General features: G+C 41.0%; 1 protein-coding gene across 5 annotated transcripts in view; it reads left to right on the top strand.

Annotated features, from left to right (window-relative positions):
• Positions 1-17,766, top strand: part of NFIC (nuclear factor I C) — an 834,580-nt gene that overhangs the window by 670,998 nt on the left and 145,816 nt on the right. For 4 of the 5 annotated variants that reach the window (XM_044306604.1, XM_044306589.1, XM_044306596.1 and 1 more), the window contains 5 exons: positions 6,270-6,398; positions 6,568-6,752; positions 7,163-7,316; positions 8,539-8,624; positions 10,827-11,237. In XM_044306604.1, the coding sequence (XP_044162539.1) occupies positions 6,270-6,398; positions 6,568-6,752; positions 7,163-7,316; positions 8,539-8,624; positions 10,827-10,895 (623 nt within the window). In that variant the 3' untranslated portion in view covers positions 10,896-11,237. Of the gene's footprint in view, positions 1-6,269; positions 6,399-6,567; positions 6,753-7,162; positions 7,317-8,538; positions 8,625-10,826; positions 11,238-17,766 lie in introns of those variants that run through there. The other variant, XM_044306615.1, reaches the window with a different exon arrangement.

Below are 17,766 nucleotides of genomic sequence, written 5' to 3'. Positions count from 1 at the left end.
ATATGCGGTTACTGCCAGGTCTTATATTAGGGACACTGGGGATTTTTTGGATAAGATCTCTGACATTGTGTTGCCTGACAATTGTCTCCTGGCATCTTTTGACGTAACGAGCTTGCACACCTCCATTGACCATGATAGGGGGGTGGCTGCAGTCCGGAGACAGTTGTCGGGCAGTAGCCATTCTTTACACTGTCAGGACTTCATTATCCACCTTCTTGATCTGGTTTTGAGAAACAACTATTTTCTGTTTATTGTCGTATAACATGGGTATGGCACAGATTATTTAGGGGTTACCCATGGTGCCGACATACTCGGACCATGTTCACTCCAATTTCTAAGTATGTATGATGACCCGGTGAGGTATACATTAACCCTCGCCTATCTGCCTTCATTGATTTTATCTTTTGTTTGGCCTAATGTTCTCCCTCCGCCGTTCTCGGTTAGTTCGCACCTGCCCTATGCCTGCCGCGGGATTGTGTGCATGGTGTTGGGCCTGTTGTTGCCATGGCAGCGACGCTACTACTGTAGGCGTGTCTGGCCTGGTGACGCGGGCCCTGCATCGTGGGCGGATCTCGGGGACGCCTCTGGCTTGGTCATGTGGCCACCTCCCTGGTCGCGTGTCTTTGACGTCACGTTTCCATGGTGACGGCTCCTGGCTTCTTCCTGGATGGTGTCGCTTCTGTGACGCGGCGGACATTTTGGGCATGCGCGTTTCGACAGTGAGGACACGGACTTTGGCGCCCCTGCACATGTGCTACGGTGTGAGTTGTTTTTAACTCTAGTTGTTATAATTGCACTCTGTATAGATACACAGGTGACTCTTAGTGTGTTGATGAATTATAGATTAATAATTAATTCACAGTTGAGCCCGGTATTAGAATTGCTGGATTTACAAACACTGTACTGTATCATGATATGTAAATTATCACATTATATGTAATCATGTCAGATAGATCTGCTGGAGATTGCACTATGCACTTTATTATATTTTGTATGGATTAATCATGTTGTATATTGAATAATTGTCACTATAATTGCTTGCTATGTATTGTGGGTATATATACCCTTGTATGACACCTTGTGATATGCTTGAGAAAGACCGCATTGAGACGGTTGAAAAGTTGCAGAGGGAATAAAAGATCCACCATTTCACTTTACCTGGAGTGCTGCCTCATCCTTTTGATGTCTATGTCTATATATATATATATATATATATATACAGTACAGACCAAAAGTTTTGACACACCTTCTCATTCAAAGAGTTTTCTTTATTTTCATGACTATGAAAATTGTAGATTCACACTGAAGGCATCAAAACTATGAATTAACACATGTGGAATTATATACATAACAAAAAAGTGTGAAACAACTGAAAATATGTCATATTCTAGGTTCTTCAAAGTAGCCACCTTTTGCTTTGATTACTGCTTTGCACATTCTCTTGATGAGCTTCAAGAGGTAGTCACCTGAAATGGTTTTCACTTCACAGGTGTGCCCTGTCAGGGTTAATAAGTGGGATTTATTGCCTTGCGTTGTGGAGAAGTCAGGTGGATACACAGCTGATAGTCCTACTGAATAGATTGTTAGAATTTGTATTATGGCAGGAAAAAAGCAGCTAAGTAAAGAAAAACGAGTGGCCATCATTACTTTAAGAAATGAAGTTCAGTCAGTCCGAAAATGTCAGAATTTGATGTAATCTTCTAAATTTCCACTAATGGCCGCTGTTTCACCCACTCTGAACTTGTGTTGCAATTTCACTCCTCCACCACTGGAGGCGGCTGTGTTATCTGAGGATTTGCCCTTAACTAAGATGGCCGTTGTGATACTGATTGGGAGCCATCTTGTTTCCTGTTTGGGCCTACTTATACCGATGAGGCAATGCAAACATTGCTTGAGTATTGTGACTTGTTCCAGTCTCCTGCTCCTCAGAACCGTCCTTTCCAGACCGTTCCGATTCTTCACTGGATTACCTACCTTGCGATCTACTCCTCAAGTCTGCACCTCGCTTGTTCCTTCTGGCCACTGGATTCCAGCCGCGTCTACCAGCAGCGTAACAGAAAAATTGGGAAAACTTTGACAGTGTCCCCAAGTGCAGTCACAAAAACCATCAAGCGCTTGTCACAACCAGACAGCTGAGAAGCTCTGACAGAAGCCTTTCAGAACCTCCTCCTTGAGTTTTCTTTGTTTTGAATCTCAGTTCCTCATCTCGTTAGCCTCTCTCAGCTGTCATGTAGTTGGACTGATTGCATCCCTTTAAATTCCTCCCCATAATGCATTAGTGTGCGGCTTATACAACTTCCTGGAGTGGGTGTGCATGCTGATCCTATCTTCCAGCCTTCTACAAGATAAGTGCTGTACATTTGACTCCCTCCGTGTCTAGTGTAGGGAGCCGGTGGTCGTGTCCCCTCACTATTGTAGGGTGTTCAGGTGGTATATAGTCGAGGTACGTGGATATGCGATCATCCATCATTGGGATTTTCGCATAGGCTGAGCAGAGAGGGAGAGAGCCAGGTCTGATGCAAGGGTCTCCCTTTTGTTCCTTAGTTTTGGATTCAGTGAGTCATATATTCATTTTGCATGGTCTTGTTTCCTGTGCACCTTCCGTGACAGCGCTACAAAGAAACTGGCTCACATGCGGATCGCCCCAGGAAAGGAAGACCAAGAGTCACCTCTACTGCGGAGGATAAGTTCATCCGAGTAACCAGCCTCAGAAATCGCAGGTTAACAGCAGCTCAGATTAGAGACCAGGTCAATGCCACACAGAGTTCTAGCAGCAGACACATCTCTAGAACAACTGTTAAGAGGAGACTGTGTGAATCAGGCCTTCATGGTAGAATATCTGCTAGGAAATCACTGCTAAGGACAGTCAACAAGCAGAAGAGACTTGTTTGGGCGGGCTAAAGAACACAAGGAATGGACATTAGACCAGTGGAAATCTGTGCTTTTGTCTAAAGAGTCCAAATTTGAGATCTTTGGTTCCAACCACCATGTCTTTGTGCGACGCAGAAAAGGTGAACGGATGGACTCTACATGCCCGGTTCCCACCGTGAAGCATGGAGGATGTGTGATGGTGTGGGGGTGCTTTGCTGGTGACACTGTTGGGGATTTATTCCAAATTGAAGGCATACTGAACCAGCATGGCTACCACAGCATCTTGCAGCGGCATGCTATTCCATCCGGTTTGCGTTTAGCTGGACCATCATTTATTTTTCAACAGGACAATGACCCAAAACACCCCTCCAGGCTGTGTAATGGCTATTTGACCATGAAGGAGAGTGATGGGGTGCTGCGCCAGATGACCTGGCCTCCACAGTCACCGGACATGAACCCAATCAAGATAGTTTGGGGTGAGCTGGACCGCAGAGTGAAGGCAAAAGAGCCAACAAGTGCTAAGCATCTCTGGAAACTCCTTCAAGACTGTTGGAACACCATTTCAGGTGACTACCTCTTGAAGCTTATCAAGAGATGCCAAGAGTGTGCAAAGCAGTAATCAAAGCAAAAGGTGGCTACTTTGAAGAACCTAGAATATGACATATTTTCAGTTGTTTCACACTTTTTTGCTATGTATATAATTCCACATGTGTTTATTCATAGTTTTGATGCCTTCAGTGTGAATCTACAATTTTCATAGTCATGAAAATAAAGAAAGCTCTTTGAATGAGAAGGTGTGTCCAAACTTTTGGTCTGTACTGTGTGTGTGTGTATATATATATATATACACACACATATACCATATTTTTCGCTCTATAAGATGCACCTGGGTTTTAGAGGCTGAAGTGTTAATCAGACCTCAGCTCAGACCCCCAATGTTAATAAGACCTCCGTTCAGACTGCCAATATTAATCAGACCCCCAAACAGACCTCCGACTCCACCAAACAGACCGACAGTGTTATTTAGAATGCAGCTCAGACACTCCCAAAAGACCTCAGATCAGAGCTCAAATGTTAATCAGACCCCCAAACTGATCTTAGATCAGACCCCCAATGTTAAACAGACAAAACAAAATAAATCAACTCACCTCTCCTATTCTGGACCGCCGCTGCTACTGAGATCCAGCCCTCTTCCTGCCATGCTGTGACCTGACATCACACAGCATGAGGTCACACAGTGCGCCTATGTCCTCACACTGTGCGCAGGTCACAGCACAGCATGCGGCTCTGGCACACGAATACCAGTGAGTGGTGAGTACAGAGCTAGCACAAGGAGTGATGCATTCTCTGCTCCCCATTCCTGCTTTACTAATGAGTGCTTCCATAATGGAAGCGCTCATTAGTATTCACCCTATAGGACACACTGACTGGTCTATGCAGGGGTGCTGTCATAGGCTAAAGGTAAACAGATTGCCAATAAATGTAATCTAAATTATTCTCTTTTATTCTAGTCTCATTCTTAGGTTACATTTGACCTTGCTATGACCGTTGTATTTAACATTGTTTGGGTATAAGTAACTGAATACTATACAGTGTGATTTTTCCATTATAGCGGTGGACGTTTGTACACATCCTCACGATGCATTGTCAGTTAGGAAGTATAGTATATACAGATGCTGTATGCAACGTGATAAATGGAAGGTGGAATTGAAATTGGACAATGTGAATTGACATTGTATGTACTACTGCATACAGAGCTTTGTTTTCTAGTAGTGTTCACATATTAAAGTCAATTTTGACTAGTATAAAATATGTAACCAAGGATAAAAACCAGAAAAAGAAAACTGTACGACTGTACTCAATAACAGAGATACCCTGAGCAAATGAATTGGATACAATCAGGGGCGGATTGGCCATAGACCTTACAGGGAAATTTCCCAGTCGGCTGATGCCCCAGTGGGCCACCCAAGTCTCTACCGCTGACCGGGTACATAATGAGCTCTCAACAGTAATTCAACTGCTGTGACCTGTATCTCACCTCCTAAGCCCCCTGCTCCATATCTTAATCAAAGACAACTGGAAGAGAACAAATGGTAGCTATTAATGGCCACCACAGAGGGCCAGTATATTGTGCTACACTGTGTTATTTGGTTCTGCTGGGATGGTATTTTGTCACCCTGCCTACAAAATGGGCCAGTATTAGTTTTTTTTTTCCAGTCGACCACTGGTTACAATTATTGTTTATTATATTCTGTGGTATCATCACTGTCAGATGAATGGCAGTGACCAGTCACTGTTGAGGGGATGGGAGAAGGCAAACGGAGCTCCCCACTTATAAATACTTTTATCAATCTAAATACCTTAATATATATCTATCTATCTTAATTAGAGATGAGCAAATTTCATGTTATGCCGTTGCCACGGACCATAACGCAATTCTGTGACAGAATGCATAACGGAATGCCTTTAGTGGCTTTCCGTTATTCATTCCGTCATAATAGAAGTCTATGGCCTGCATAACGGATCCGTCCTGTTTCCATTATGCAGGAGAGGACTCCCCTGCATAAAGGAAATGGGACGGATCCGTTTTGCAGCCCATAGACTTCTATTATGACAGAATGAGTAACGGAATGCCTCTAAAGGCATTCCGTTATAGAATTGTGTCATGGTCCGTGGAATCCATAACGCAATTCTGCTTTTACCACCAAACAAAGCGTGAACTAATTTTAAAATATGACATTTGCATATCTCTAATCTTAATCTATGCATTTCTATATCCAACCATCTCTCCATCTCCATGAGCTATCAGATAATACCGTCAGATTGCTGAGTTGTCATACAATCCATCTACCGTTTACAGCAGCCTGTATTCTCCATATGGAGCAAGGATCATAGTCTGTGATCTATAATTCTTTTTATATTCACTAAATGGGCAATGGAACATTAGGTGAGATTTACTGAGCTACTAAGTAATTATGTTTTCAATTTATGTTTTTAGAAACTCTTCTTTGTCCCCCACATTTCATTTGTCCTGTCTCTCGTCCTAATGTCACTATTAACCACATTCCTTTATAAAGAGTTCCAGTATGCACATAAACAGTTGGATACACCTTGTTATGGAGTGAATGCAGATAAAGCCTTCCCCTTCTGTCCAGCATAGCCTAGCCCAGGGATGGCCAACCTGAGGCTCTCCAGCTGTTGCAAAACTACAACTCCCAGCATGCCCACACTGCCTACAGTTATTAGCCTACAGACGGGCATGGTGGGAGTTGTAGTTTTACAGCAGTGGGGAGAGCCACAGGTTGGCCATCCCTGGCCTAGCCTAATGCCTTTCATTACCTGTGGCAAGATGTTTAAACGTACCTGATACCTGTTCTGTATTATAATTGATTGGATAGGAATGTCTCCCACTGTGAAGAAGTCTGAATTGGACAAATCACCATTTCACAGCCCATCTCCTCAAGATACTTCCCCAAGAATCAGTGGCTTCACACAACATCACAGGCCGGTCATAGCTGTGCACAGTGGTGAGTGCATAATCCCTAGATTTGCTCCCAAGTGAGAGCATAGCTCTCTAGAGCACACATAAGATCTAGTACTTTGTTATATGTGAAATATTTCCTGTGCTTTTATTTTCAGTTGTTTAATTATCCCTCCCCCCCCCCTTTATTGTTCTGTTATTTTTGCACTACATAGGTCTTGCCCGAAGTCCCCACACTTCTACTACGTTACACTTCCCACCTTCCTCCCTCCTTCCCCAGGCTGCCTCCACTTACTTTCCACATACAGCTATTCGCTATCCCCCTCACCTAAATCCTCAGGATCCCCTGAAAGACTTGGTGTCGCTTGCCTGTGACCCATCCAATCAACAACCAGGCCCGGTAAGCATTTGAGGGTTTGTAAAAGTAACCCTGAATCAAAAGAGACAGGGGACTTTATATAGAAATAATCACTAGCATATGTACCGTAATCTTTTTCTGGAGAAAAATAATAAGATAATTGTGGGGAGGGTGCTGCATCTTGAGGATTTTCCTACTGTATGTGATAAATATTTTGGAGTAGTATTCCAGTATTCCAGATACATCTAGTTGGATAACATAAAAAATATACAGGCAATCCATGGCAGTACCAAATATGTTCTGTTGGGAATTATCTAGTTTTAGAATAAGGGGTTCTGTGTAGTTGCTATAATCTATTTATTCCACTGGGTATTTCCCTTGAAATAATATGTACTATGGAGTCATGCTCTAGACTGTTACCACTTTTCCTCTCCACCCACTTGCTCTCTAAGCTGAATGGGAGTGGCCAGGTGAAGGTTTCGAGTCACTATATCTCCACGCAGATGTTGGCCCCACCTCCTCCAGGGATGCCCCGCCTGTCATTGCCCTCCGACACCAAATCTACCACAGCATCCGACGGTGGTAACTCCTCACCCACTTCTCCAAGTGAGTTCTCCAACTGTTACAAAATAAGAAAAATGGTAATCTTATGACAAAGAATTAATGTAGGAAAATTATAATATTGGTAATAGTAAAGAAAAGCATGTATTGACTAACATATACTTTATGACTAAGGGTTCATTCAGACGACTACAGTATATCCATTTTGCGCTCTGCAAATTTCAGATCCGCAAAACATGGGTACCGTCCGCGTGCGTTCCCCATTTTGTGGAACAGAAGGGCCAGCCCTATGATAGAAATGCCTATTCTTGTCTTTTTTGCAGGTCCGTGGAATGGAAGTACAGATGCGTACAGCACACAGTGTGCTGTCCGCATCTTTTGTGGCCCTATTGAAATATACAGTTGTCTGAATAAGCCCTAAATATTGAAGGGGTTGATCACTTTCTGGTTACTGGTGATCACTGTGCATGTAAGATGAATAAATTGCACTTATTAATATAGCTTTTGTTGATATTTTGTGCTGTCTGCTAGATTTTGCAACCTATGTACCCTTTTTGCGGAAATCTTCTCTGCTGTCCTCATAAAGGTCCTGTCCATAAAATGGCAGTTGATGGAGGATCATGTGACCAGACACATCTCCCAACCTCCTCCGTTCTAACCCACTGCAGTTGCACTAAACTCCTAACACTGCAAGTGTAGATGGCAGATGCAGTATATTTGAACAGAGCAGACTGAGTGATGTGTATTGGAATGGAGGAGGCTGAGGGATGTGTCTGGTTAAATATCCCTCCATCTGCGGCTTTTTTATAGATAGGACTTCTGTGTGGACAGCACAAAAGACTTGGCCAACAAGCGTTCCTACGTTATGAAATGGTGCAGAATATCAACAAATGCTATATTAGTAAGTGCCATATAATCATCTTACAAACACATAGATCAGCAGTAAGTCCACATCATTACAGCAGTGTACCTTTCTATGGTCTGTGACTGCTTTTATTTTATTGCGATTAAAGCAAATGCTTTGGCATGCAGAATCCTTAATCCATTAGCATTTTAATTTCAAGCATTATAATTTACGTCTTTATTGCTTTTCTATAGTTCTGTAGTTGTCATATTGGTGGTTAAGGGCTCAGTATTCTTGAAACCTGTATGAAGTCACAATCACTTAATCTGAACAATTGTAAGACTATTTTTATATAGCCTGTACCCTTAAGCCCCCCACCCACCCATTTTGGCGTTTGTATCAATAATTATTCTTTCTTTACAGCATATTCTTCCCCTAGTACACCTCCAGCCAATCGATCCTTTGTAGGACTTGGACCCCGGGATCCTGGGAGCATATATCAGCCACAGGTAAGTTTGTTCAAGTTATGCTTTAGCATACATGATAGTGGTGGAGGTTTATTAATACGGCCTTAAATTTAGATAGCTTAAAGCTAGACTAAGTTGCCCCATGCTGTGTAATAGATTTGACACATCTTACTAGGCATGTAAGAAACATGTATTTTCCTTAACCATTTTGAGACCAGGCCATTTACCCCCTTCCTGACCAAGACTAATTTTGTGAGTCTGACATGCGTAAATTTATGTGATACAAACTTTGGAATGTTTTTACTTACCCAAGCCGTTTTAAAATTGACATATTGTACGTCATGTTATTGTTAAATTGAGTCCCTATGTTATACCCTTATTTATAAAAAAATTGAAAATTTACCAAATTTTTGGGAAAAATTCACTATTTTCTACTGGAGCAATAGGCAAACATGGCGCCCGCTCGCACGTGCAGCGGGCGTCATGGCCGACAGGTCTCTGTTGTTTCAAACAGAAAAGACCTAACGCTAATTACTGCGAACGGCAATAATGTCAATCCCGGTAATTAAAGCCTTTAGATGCCATGATTAAGTGAGATCACGGCATCTAAAGTGTCAAAAACCTGGAAGCTCACAATTCTCGAAATCCTACCGACATTCCCTGCGACCAATGGGGATGCCGGTAACTGATTTTAATGCCGTGGGTCTCGCTAAAGAGACCTAGAGTATTCAAACTGCAATTCTTATTTTGGACACCAGATGGCAGGCCAACATAAGAAATGAGCAATAGACATTAATAAAGTCATTTTAAAAATACATGATTGTTCAAAATTAACAATAGATTTTTTAGGCTCATATATAAGCTTCAAAATCATTAAAAAAAAAAAGACTGTTAACAAATATGTAAAAAATATAAAAGTTTATATCACCCCCCTTTCCATATAATATACAATACGGCAAATGGCGTGATGGAAAAAGGGTCAAAATCGCCACAGCTCAGTAGATATAACTATCAAAAAAGTTATGGGGGTCAGAATATGGTGATGTAAAAAAATATACATATATATATATATTTTTTTTTCAAAGTATAAAGGGGTTCTGAAGTTTTTCAAACTGATGATCTATCCTCTGGATAGGTCATCATCCTCTGGATAGATCATCAGCATCTGATCAGCTGAGGTCCGACACCCGGGACCCCTGCCGTTCAGCTGTTTGAGAAGGCAGCGGCATTGGCAGTAGCACCGCAGCCTTCTTGCTGTTTACCGCAGGCCCAGTCACGTCACGACTATTTTCAATGGCCTTGGCGGGGCTAAGCTCTGTTCACTTAAATATAGCTTAGCTCTGCCCAGGCCATTGGATACTAGTCGTCACGTCACTGGGCCTGCGGTAAACAGTGCCACTGCCTTCTAAAAAAGCTGATCGGCAGGGGTCCCGGGAGTCGGACCCCAGCTGATCAGATGCTGATGATCTATCCAGAGGATGATGACCTATCCAGAGGATAGATCATCAGTTTGAAAAACTTCAGAACCCCTTTAAATTTATTTTTACACTATTAAGACATAAAAAAAACCTATACATATGGGGTATCATTGTAATTGTACTGCCCCAGAGAACGAAGGGCATGGGTCAGTTTTGCCGCAAACTAAACGCCGTGGGAACAAAACCCATAAAACAGTGGAGAAATTGCATTTTGTTTGAAAATTATTTTACCTCTTCCCACTACATTGTATGCCATAATTAATGGTGGCATTAGAAAGTAGAACTTGTCCCGAAAAAAGTCCTCATACAGCTAATGGAAATAGAAATAATTTATGGAAGATGGGGAAGAAAAATGAAAACGAAAAAACCTCAGGAAGTGAAATGGTTAAGACAGATAGTGATACCTCTTAAAATATTTATTAATTATCATTCATCACCATATGTCTGCTTTATTTTTATTTATTTTTATTTAACAATTTTTTATTGTTTTTTTGATAGTATAGAGTACATGTATGGCAGTAGATCACTGTCAAATGACACAAAATAGCACATGGTATGATGACAGGTAATCTTGCAATAAAAGTTACAATTGGAACATTAAAGTTAACATGAAACTTATGAAGAGTAAAGAAAGGAAGGGGGGGAGGAAAGGAGGGGGGGGAGGAAAGGGAGGGGAGGGGGGAAGGGAAATAGGTAGTCAGTCATGTTAACTAAGAGACAATTATACTATAAATATTATCAAGTAAAGTGTCTATATTCTTTCCAGCGGGTCCAAATCAATAGAAAGGTGGATCTAGAGTTAAGTTCCCAATGGGATAACTCCTCAAGGCGGTAAATTTGGTCAACTTTATTGAGCCAATGTTCAACCTTTGGAGTCTCAGTAGAACGCCACAGAGTTGGGATGAGGAGACGCGCTGCCGATATCAGGGAGGAGAATAAGGCCAACGTATATTTGTCCCTACCGCGGATGCCAAACGAGAGTAAAGCAATTTCAGAGGTACATGGGAAAGTGGACTTGCAAATCTTGTTGCTGATTTGAAAAATGGTTTTCCACCAATCAGAGATCTTGGAACAGTCCCACCAAATGTGCCCTTCATGTCCTCGCACCTCCAACAGCGGTCAGGGACAGTAGGGAAGAATTTTGAGATTTTGTCTGGGGTTTTATACCATCGTGATAGCACTTTGTATCCATTTTCCTGGACACGGACACAACGAGAGAGCTTGTGAGGAATAGTGCAGAGTTTAAGAACCTCCTTTTGTGTGAAGTTTTTCTTTAAGTCACCCTCCCATATGCCAATAAAAGCAGGTTTGACATCCGCAGTGGGGAGGTTTATTCGTTTGTACATAGTAGATATGAGCTTAGGAGGATATTTGGGAGCATTAAGTAGATTTTCAAACCAATCTGGAGTTTTTTGAGTATCAAGTGTTTTTGCCCACGAGAGAAGGTCTTTCTTTATATAGTTAATGAGTAAATTGTTAGAGGGAGTGAGGTTTAATGCTTCCAATAGAAGCGGGTCCAGTAAAATACAACCATCTTTATCCAGTAGTTCTAGTATAGGTATGCTAGAGGATCTAAACTCAGTAGGAGAAGAATCTTTTAGTTCCCTAGGAGCCAATGATATCATGTCTTTTACTTGTAATAGGGGAGAAGGTAGGGTTAGTGCCCGATGATTGGCGGAGAACCACTCCCATACCTTGATGGTAGTGGAAATCATTGGATTAGGTATGGAAGCTCGAGCAGGAAGTGGTCTGTCCGCCAACAACAAGGCCCTGAGAGTGGATGGGAAATAAATATTCTCCAGAGCTAACCATTGTTTTTGCTTATGGGGACTAAGCCAATCCATTACTCTGCAGAGGTGTATTGCTTTCATGTATTTCTCTGGATCCGGGAGGCCTATTCCTCCCAAGTGTTTAGGTTTAGTTAAAGTTGCAAAGGAGATCCTAGGTTTCCTTACCTGCCAGATAAATTTCCTGATATGGTTATTCAAGGATCGGAAGTATGACCTAGGTATAGGTAAAGGGAGGACTTGCATGAGGTAGGTCAGTCTAGGTATCACTAAAGACATGACCATATTTTTTCTTCCAAACCAGGATAGGCAATGATGATCTAATGAGTCCAGCTGAGCAGCGATGGCAGACAAGAGGGGTGTATAGTTAAGGCGGAATAGATCTGAGAGATGAGAAGTAATCTTAATACCTAAATAATTTAGGCGAGGAGAGGTCCAGTCAAAAGGGGAGCTAGATCTAAGAGTTGTGAGCGTTTTAGAGGAAAGACCACTGTGCAGGATTTGTGATTTATGGGGATTAACTTTGAAGTTAGATAAAAAGCCAAATTTAGCTAGGAGAGAGGTTATTAATGGCATGGAAGTTAAGGGGTTGGTGGTAATTATCAGAAGGTCATCCGCAAAAGCAGCTAATTTAAATTCTAATGTTCCGATTTTTAGGCCTGTTATTCCTTTCTCCTGTCTAAGGGCTTGCATCAAAGTTTCCATTACAAGGACAAAGATAAGAGGGGAGAGAGGACAGCCTTGGCGGGTACCGTTTTTTATGGAAAAGCGGGACGAGATAAGGTTGTTGACTGAAACTGCAGCAGAAGAGTTGGTATACATTGCAAAGATAGCGTGTATAAATGAGTCGGGGATTTGGAATTTCTGCAAGGTTTGTTTGATGAAAGACCAATCTATACGGTCAAATGCCTTCTCGACGTCGGTTCCTAAAAGGACAAGAATAGAGAGCAGGAAAAAATATATACAACCATAACCACCGGAAAAGAAGGTGTCCGGCGCCACGCACCCCTAAATGTATAGTAGTAGCTGATGGAAGCTGTTATACTGTAAATGGAGCTCGCTAATAATAGATAAAATAGAGAACAACTATACAGATATAGATGTATACAAATGTATACAAAAAAATACATGAACAGACACAAAGGTGTAGGATACACACCCTAGATGGAGGGTCTGATAATGATTCCTCCGTGAAATTGCTTCAAATAGCAATAAACTCCACAATATATTCAAACTTACTTCACCAGGGAGGAATCCAATAGGATAAAGCTCAAGACACCTACTGGATATTCCCCCCTCGCCTGGATCGCAAGTAGAATGATAGGATGAAGCAGCAGGTCCACACTGAGATCTTCTTGTAACTTCCTTTATTCAAAAAGCAGGCAATAGGTGAGCTCAACGCGTTTCGGGGTCTATTAAACACCCCTTCCTCAGGAGCAGCAGTGTATACAATGTTACAATTGCTGTCTATATATAGGGATAAATATGGCAGACAAACACATCCACGCTTGTAAGGGAGCATCACTTCCGGTTCCTATGTGGACCGGAAGTGATGGTGCGTTCCACGGTGGAACGCATTTATGCAGATAAACACATAATAATAGACAAAGAGGGCAGGTATGTACCTTGTATAATGAGTGATTGGGAGAAGATGGGAGAGTGTCTTTACAAGGAGAGGATCAGATCTATTTTTGGCTGCTCTCCGACCCCACTTCCGGTTTCGGACTGAACCGGAAGTGCCCGTGCGTTCCACAGTGGAACGCACCCGATGATGTTATTCAATGGGCTGTCCTGTGGGGCGTTCCGATATGTGTTTTGTTCGTGCTGTCAGCAATGTTGATTTGGGACCTGGTTGACAGCATCTTAAAAGATCTTGTAGCCATATTAGATAAGGAATATTGGTATTATTATTCTCATTATTATTGTTAGGGGGAAAGAGAGGGGGAGGAGCTCAGGATCATATGATAAATACAGGGCTGTGCATAATTACATGATAAAAATAGAAACTAAACTATTCTTAAGGAAAGGTAGGACAAATGTATATATAGAAGGAAACAAGTTTTAGAAGACTATAAATAAAAATCTAAAATAATAATAATAATAATAGAGAAAATAAAATAAAGAATAAAAAATGTATATATATAAAAAAAGATGATAAAATTCCGTAGAAAATGTCACTAAAAAACCACATCCAAAAAATGTGCATATAAAATTTAACATATATGCATAGGACATACAAATATATATATTCCCAGAGAGCCGAAGAAGTCATTAAATGGATATGTAAATACATATGGAAATATTAATATAAATATGTAAAAATATATATGTTAAAAAACATATATATAAAAAAATGTGTGAAATATATATATATATATATAAATAAAAATATATATATATAAAAAAAATTATATATAAAAAAAATAAAAAAATAATAAATAAGTAAATAAATGAACATATATATATATATATATATATATATACACCTATATATATATATATATATATATATATACACACATACATACACATACACACATAACTATGGGTGGGTTAATAATTTGTATATTCGAGGGCTTCGTTTAGGCCAAAGGGAACCAGCGTATTAAATTTGTATATCCAGAACATTTCTTTTCGAGCCAACTGTTGAAATGAATAGGGGACCCATTCAACAGGGGTGATCACTGTTGTGGTGTTCGAAGAAATGTCTGGAAACGCTGTGAGTCAGAACTTTGCGATGGATATTTGAGCGATGCTCGTTCATTCTTTCTCTAAGGGTTTGGGTGGTTCTCCCAATATATAACAGATTGCAAGGGCATGTAAGCAGATAGATTATATTCCGAGATCCACAACTCATAAAGTGCCTCAACGTAATGACCTCACCAGAATGTGGGACATTGTATGGTTTTAGTCTTATCCTTGATCATTCCACAGCATTTGCATTTCTTTATTTTGCAACTAAAGGCCCCTTTTTCTGATGGGTTTGTTGGTTTTGTGGCCTTTCCCATTTCTGTAATTTTGGGGCAAGAAGGTGCAACTATGTTTTTAAGGGTTTGGGCCCTTCTGAATGTTAGGCCTGGCACTGGGGGAAGTATATGTTTTAAAATAGGGTCCCTTTGTAATATGCCCCAATGTTTCTTCATAATTTGCCGGATTGCAACATGTCTCACATTAAATCTTGTAATCAGATTAAACTGAGTCTTGTTCTCGGTGTTAGTGTTTTTATTTTTATTTATTTTGGGTTGGAGGGCGTTGATTTGGCAAAGTGACAGAGATCTTTTCTCAGATTCTTTGATTAGAGTTTTAGGGTAACCTTTTTCAGCAAACCTTTGACATAAGGAGTTTAGTTGTTTCTTTAGGGTCTGGTTGTCAGAGCAATTCCTCCTCAACCTCTTCATCTGGCTGAATGGTATGTTGTTCTTCCATTTTGGGTGGTGGCAGCTTTTATAGTTAAGGTAGCTGTTCGCGTCCACCTGTTTAAAGTGAGTTTTAGTGATGATCTTATTGTTTTTTATGCTCAAATGAATATCCAAGAAGATAGCTTCTCGGGGGTTGTGCTCCAGGCTAAACCCAAGGCCCCATTGGTTTGCATTTAGAATTTTTACAAAGGATACTAGCTCTTCAACATCCCCTTCCCATATAAAAATAATGTCATCGATATATCTCTGGTAATAACGGATTTTCGGGTGAGACAATAGACCATGGTGTTCCTCAAAGAGGCCCATAAAAAGGTTTGCGTATGATGGGGCAAACTTCGTCCCCATCGCGGTCCCTTTTTTCTGAATGTAATACACCTCATTAAAAGTAAAAAAAATTATGATTTAAAATAAATTCAATGGCATCCAGTAAGAATTCTTTTTGCTGTTCTGGCATGGACGAATCCTTCCCCAAAAAATGTCTAACAGCTGTAAGTCCCAGATCGTGTCAGGTCCAGGGCTTTTTCCTTTAGGTGAGGTCTTTAAAGCTGTGGTCAATTCTGCAAGAGTGAAAGGACTTGATAGGGTGCTTTTTTGAGAGGGGGATAGTGATGGGAGGTTTAAGGATCTTAGGAAGCGATGCGTTTCAGTCTCTTTGTCTGAAAGAGATTGTACTTGGCTAGGGGGATCAAGATTGTAAAGAGATTCATAAAAGATTTTGAATTGTTCAGCAATTTCCTTTGAGGAGAAAATTGGTGTTCCTTGGGGGGCTTTGATAGAAGTTACATGTCTTGTCTGTTGTCTGCGTTTGATACGGCTCATCAAAAATTTGGATGCCTTATTGCCATGGGCGAAAAATTTATGTTGTGAGGACAGATAATATTTTGCTGACCTTTCGTTTAATAGATTTTTGAGGTCTGCTCTAAGTGCATTAAGGTCATCCAAATGTTGCTGAGCTAGGGAACTTTTATGTAGGGTTTCAAGGGCATGAATTTGGTCTAAAAGGGCAGACAGACGTTTCTCATATTGTTTCTTTATGAAGGAGCATTTGCTAATAAAGTGACCCCTGATGAAAACCATATGGGCATCCCAAAGGACATGGGGGGATATGTCAGGTGTATTATTTATAGAGAAGTATTCATCTAGTAGTGATTTAAAGTAGGTCCTGTGTGCCTCGCTGCTCAGAATGGACTCATTGAGCCTCCAAATAGGGGACCTACCCGTATCAGATGAAGAACGCAAGGTACAGAATACAGGCGCGTGATCAGAAATGGATATACTTCCGATCCTCGTGTCGGTGCAGAACTGAACCTGGTCCTTAGAGACAAAGATATAATCGATCCTGCTATAGGACTGTGCTGGAACGGAAAAAAAGAATAATCAGAGCAATTTGGGTTAAGGCATCTCCAAATGTCAATCAGACCTAAATTGTATAATTTAGCGTTTAATTTTCTCAGGGCTCTGGCAGAGAAGGAAGACCTTTTGGAGGAAGTGTCGGTAAGAGGATGTAACGCAACATTAAGATCTCCTGCTAAGACAAGAATACCTTCATGATGGTTTTCTATCAAAGAAAGGGTAGACAACAACCAAGATATCTGGTCTGAATTAGGGGCATAAAGGTTTACAAAAGTATACATTTTCTGACTGATATGACCCTTCAAAATAATGTACCTCCCTTCGGGATCTTGAATGTGAGAGGCATATGTAAAGGGTACGCTTTTTTTGAAACCGATGCTTACTCCCCTTGAGGCAGCCCCATCAGCTCCGCAATGGTACCAATTTGGGAATCTAGAGAAAGATAAGTCCGGGTACTTATTATGTTTATAATGGGTTTCCTGGAGGAAGATTATGGAGGACTTTTCCTTTCCCAGAAGGGAGAAGATTTGAGAGCGTTTTGAGGGAGATCTGAGACCCTTAACATTATAGGTAACTATATTTAGATCCGCCATATTGTTCGGGTCAGGATTGGGGTGATACAATTATACCGGTACCTTGCGAAGTGAGAGAATAGGATATCATACCAAATGGCCCCAAGGAGAGCGAGCATCCATCCCAAGAACGCCGGGTGACTTGTGGAAAGTCTACTCAAAGTGACATGACTGAAGGAAGAAGAAGGAGAAACATATCTATAAACATAACAATCAGCATAACTCTGATAGAACATTGAAATGATGGGAAATACCATCAAAGTAGTGAGAAGGGGGAAGTGTGGGTAAACCCAATTATTAGATCTTGCCATTATATGGGACATGGTGAGCTGAAAGGCAGTTACTTCTGGTGATTCATAATAGTACACAAATCTTATAACATACTATATGCATTGGTCCTTCAAGGAGGAGGGGATAAATATGGAAGTAGGAAAGAGAAGGCAAGATATCAGAAAGAGAACATAGAAAAAATTGTTGGTGAGTATCTATAGCACCCAGACATTCAAGTGATTCTCCTTGGTGTCAGCAATCCACTTCTGTGTCTAAACCGTTGTAGTTTGGTAGCAGGTGACTTC

The sequence above is a fragment of the Bufo gargarizans genome, chromosome 1 (assembly GCF_014858855.1).
Source record: "Bufo gargarizans isolate SCDJY-AF-19 chromosome 1, ASM1485885v1, whole genome shotgun sequence".
Taxonomy (NCBI): domain Eukaryota; kingdom Metazoa; phylum Chordata; class Amphibia; order Anura; family Bufonidae; genus Bufo; species Bufo gargarizans.
This window is presented reverse-complemented; position numbering and strand designations above follow the sequence as displayed.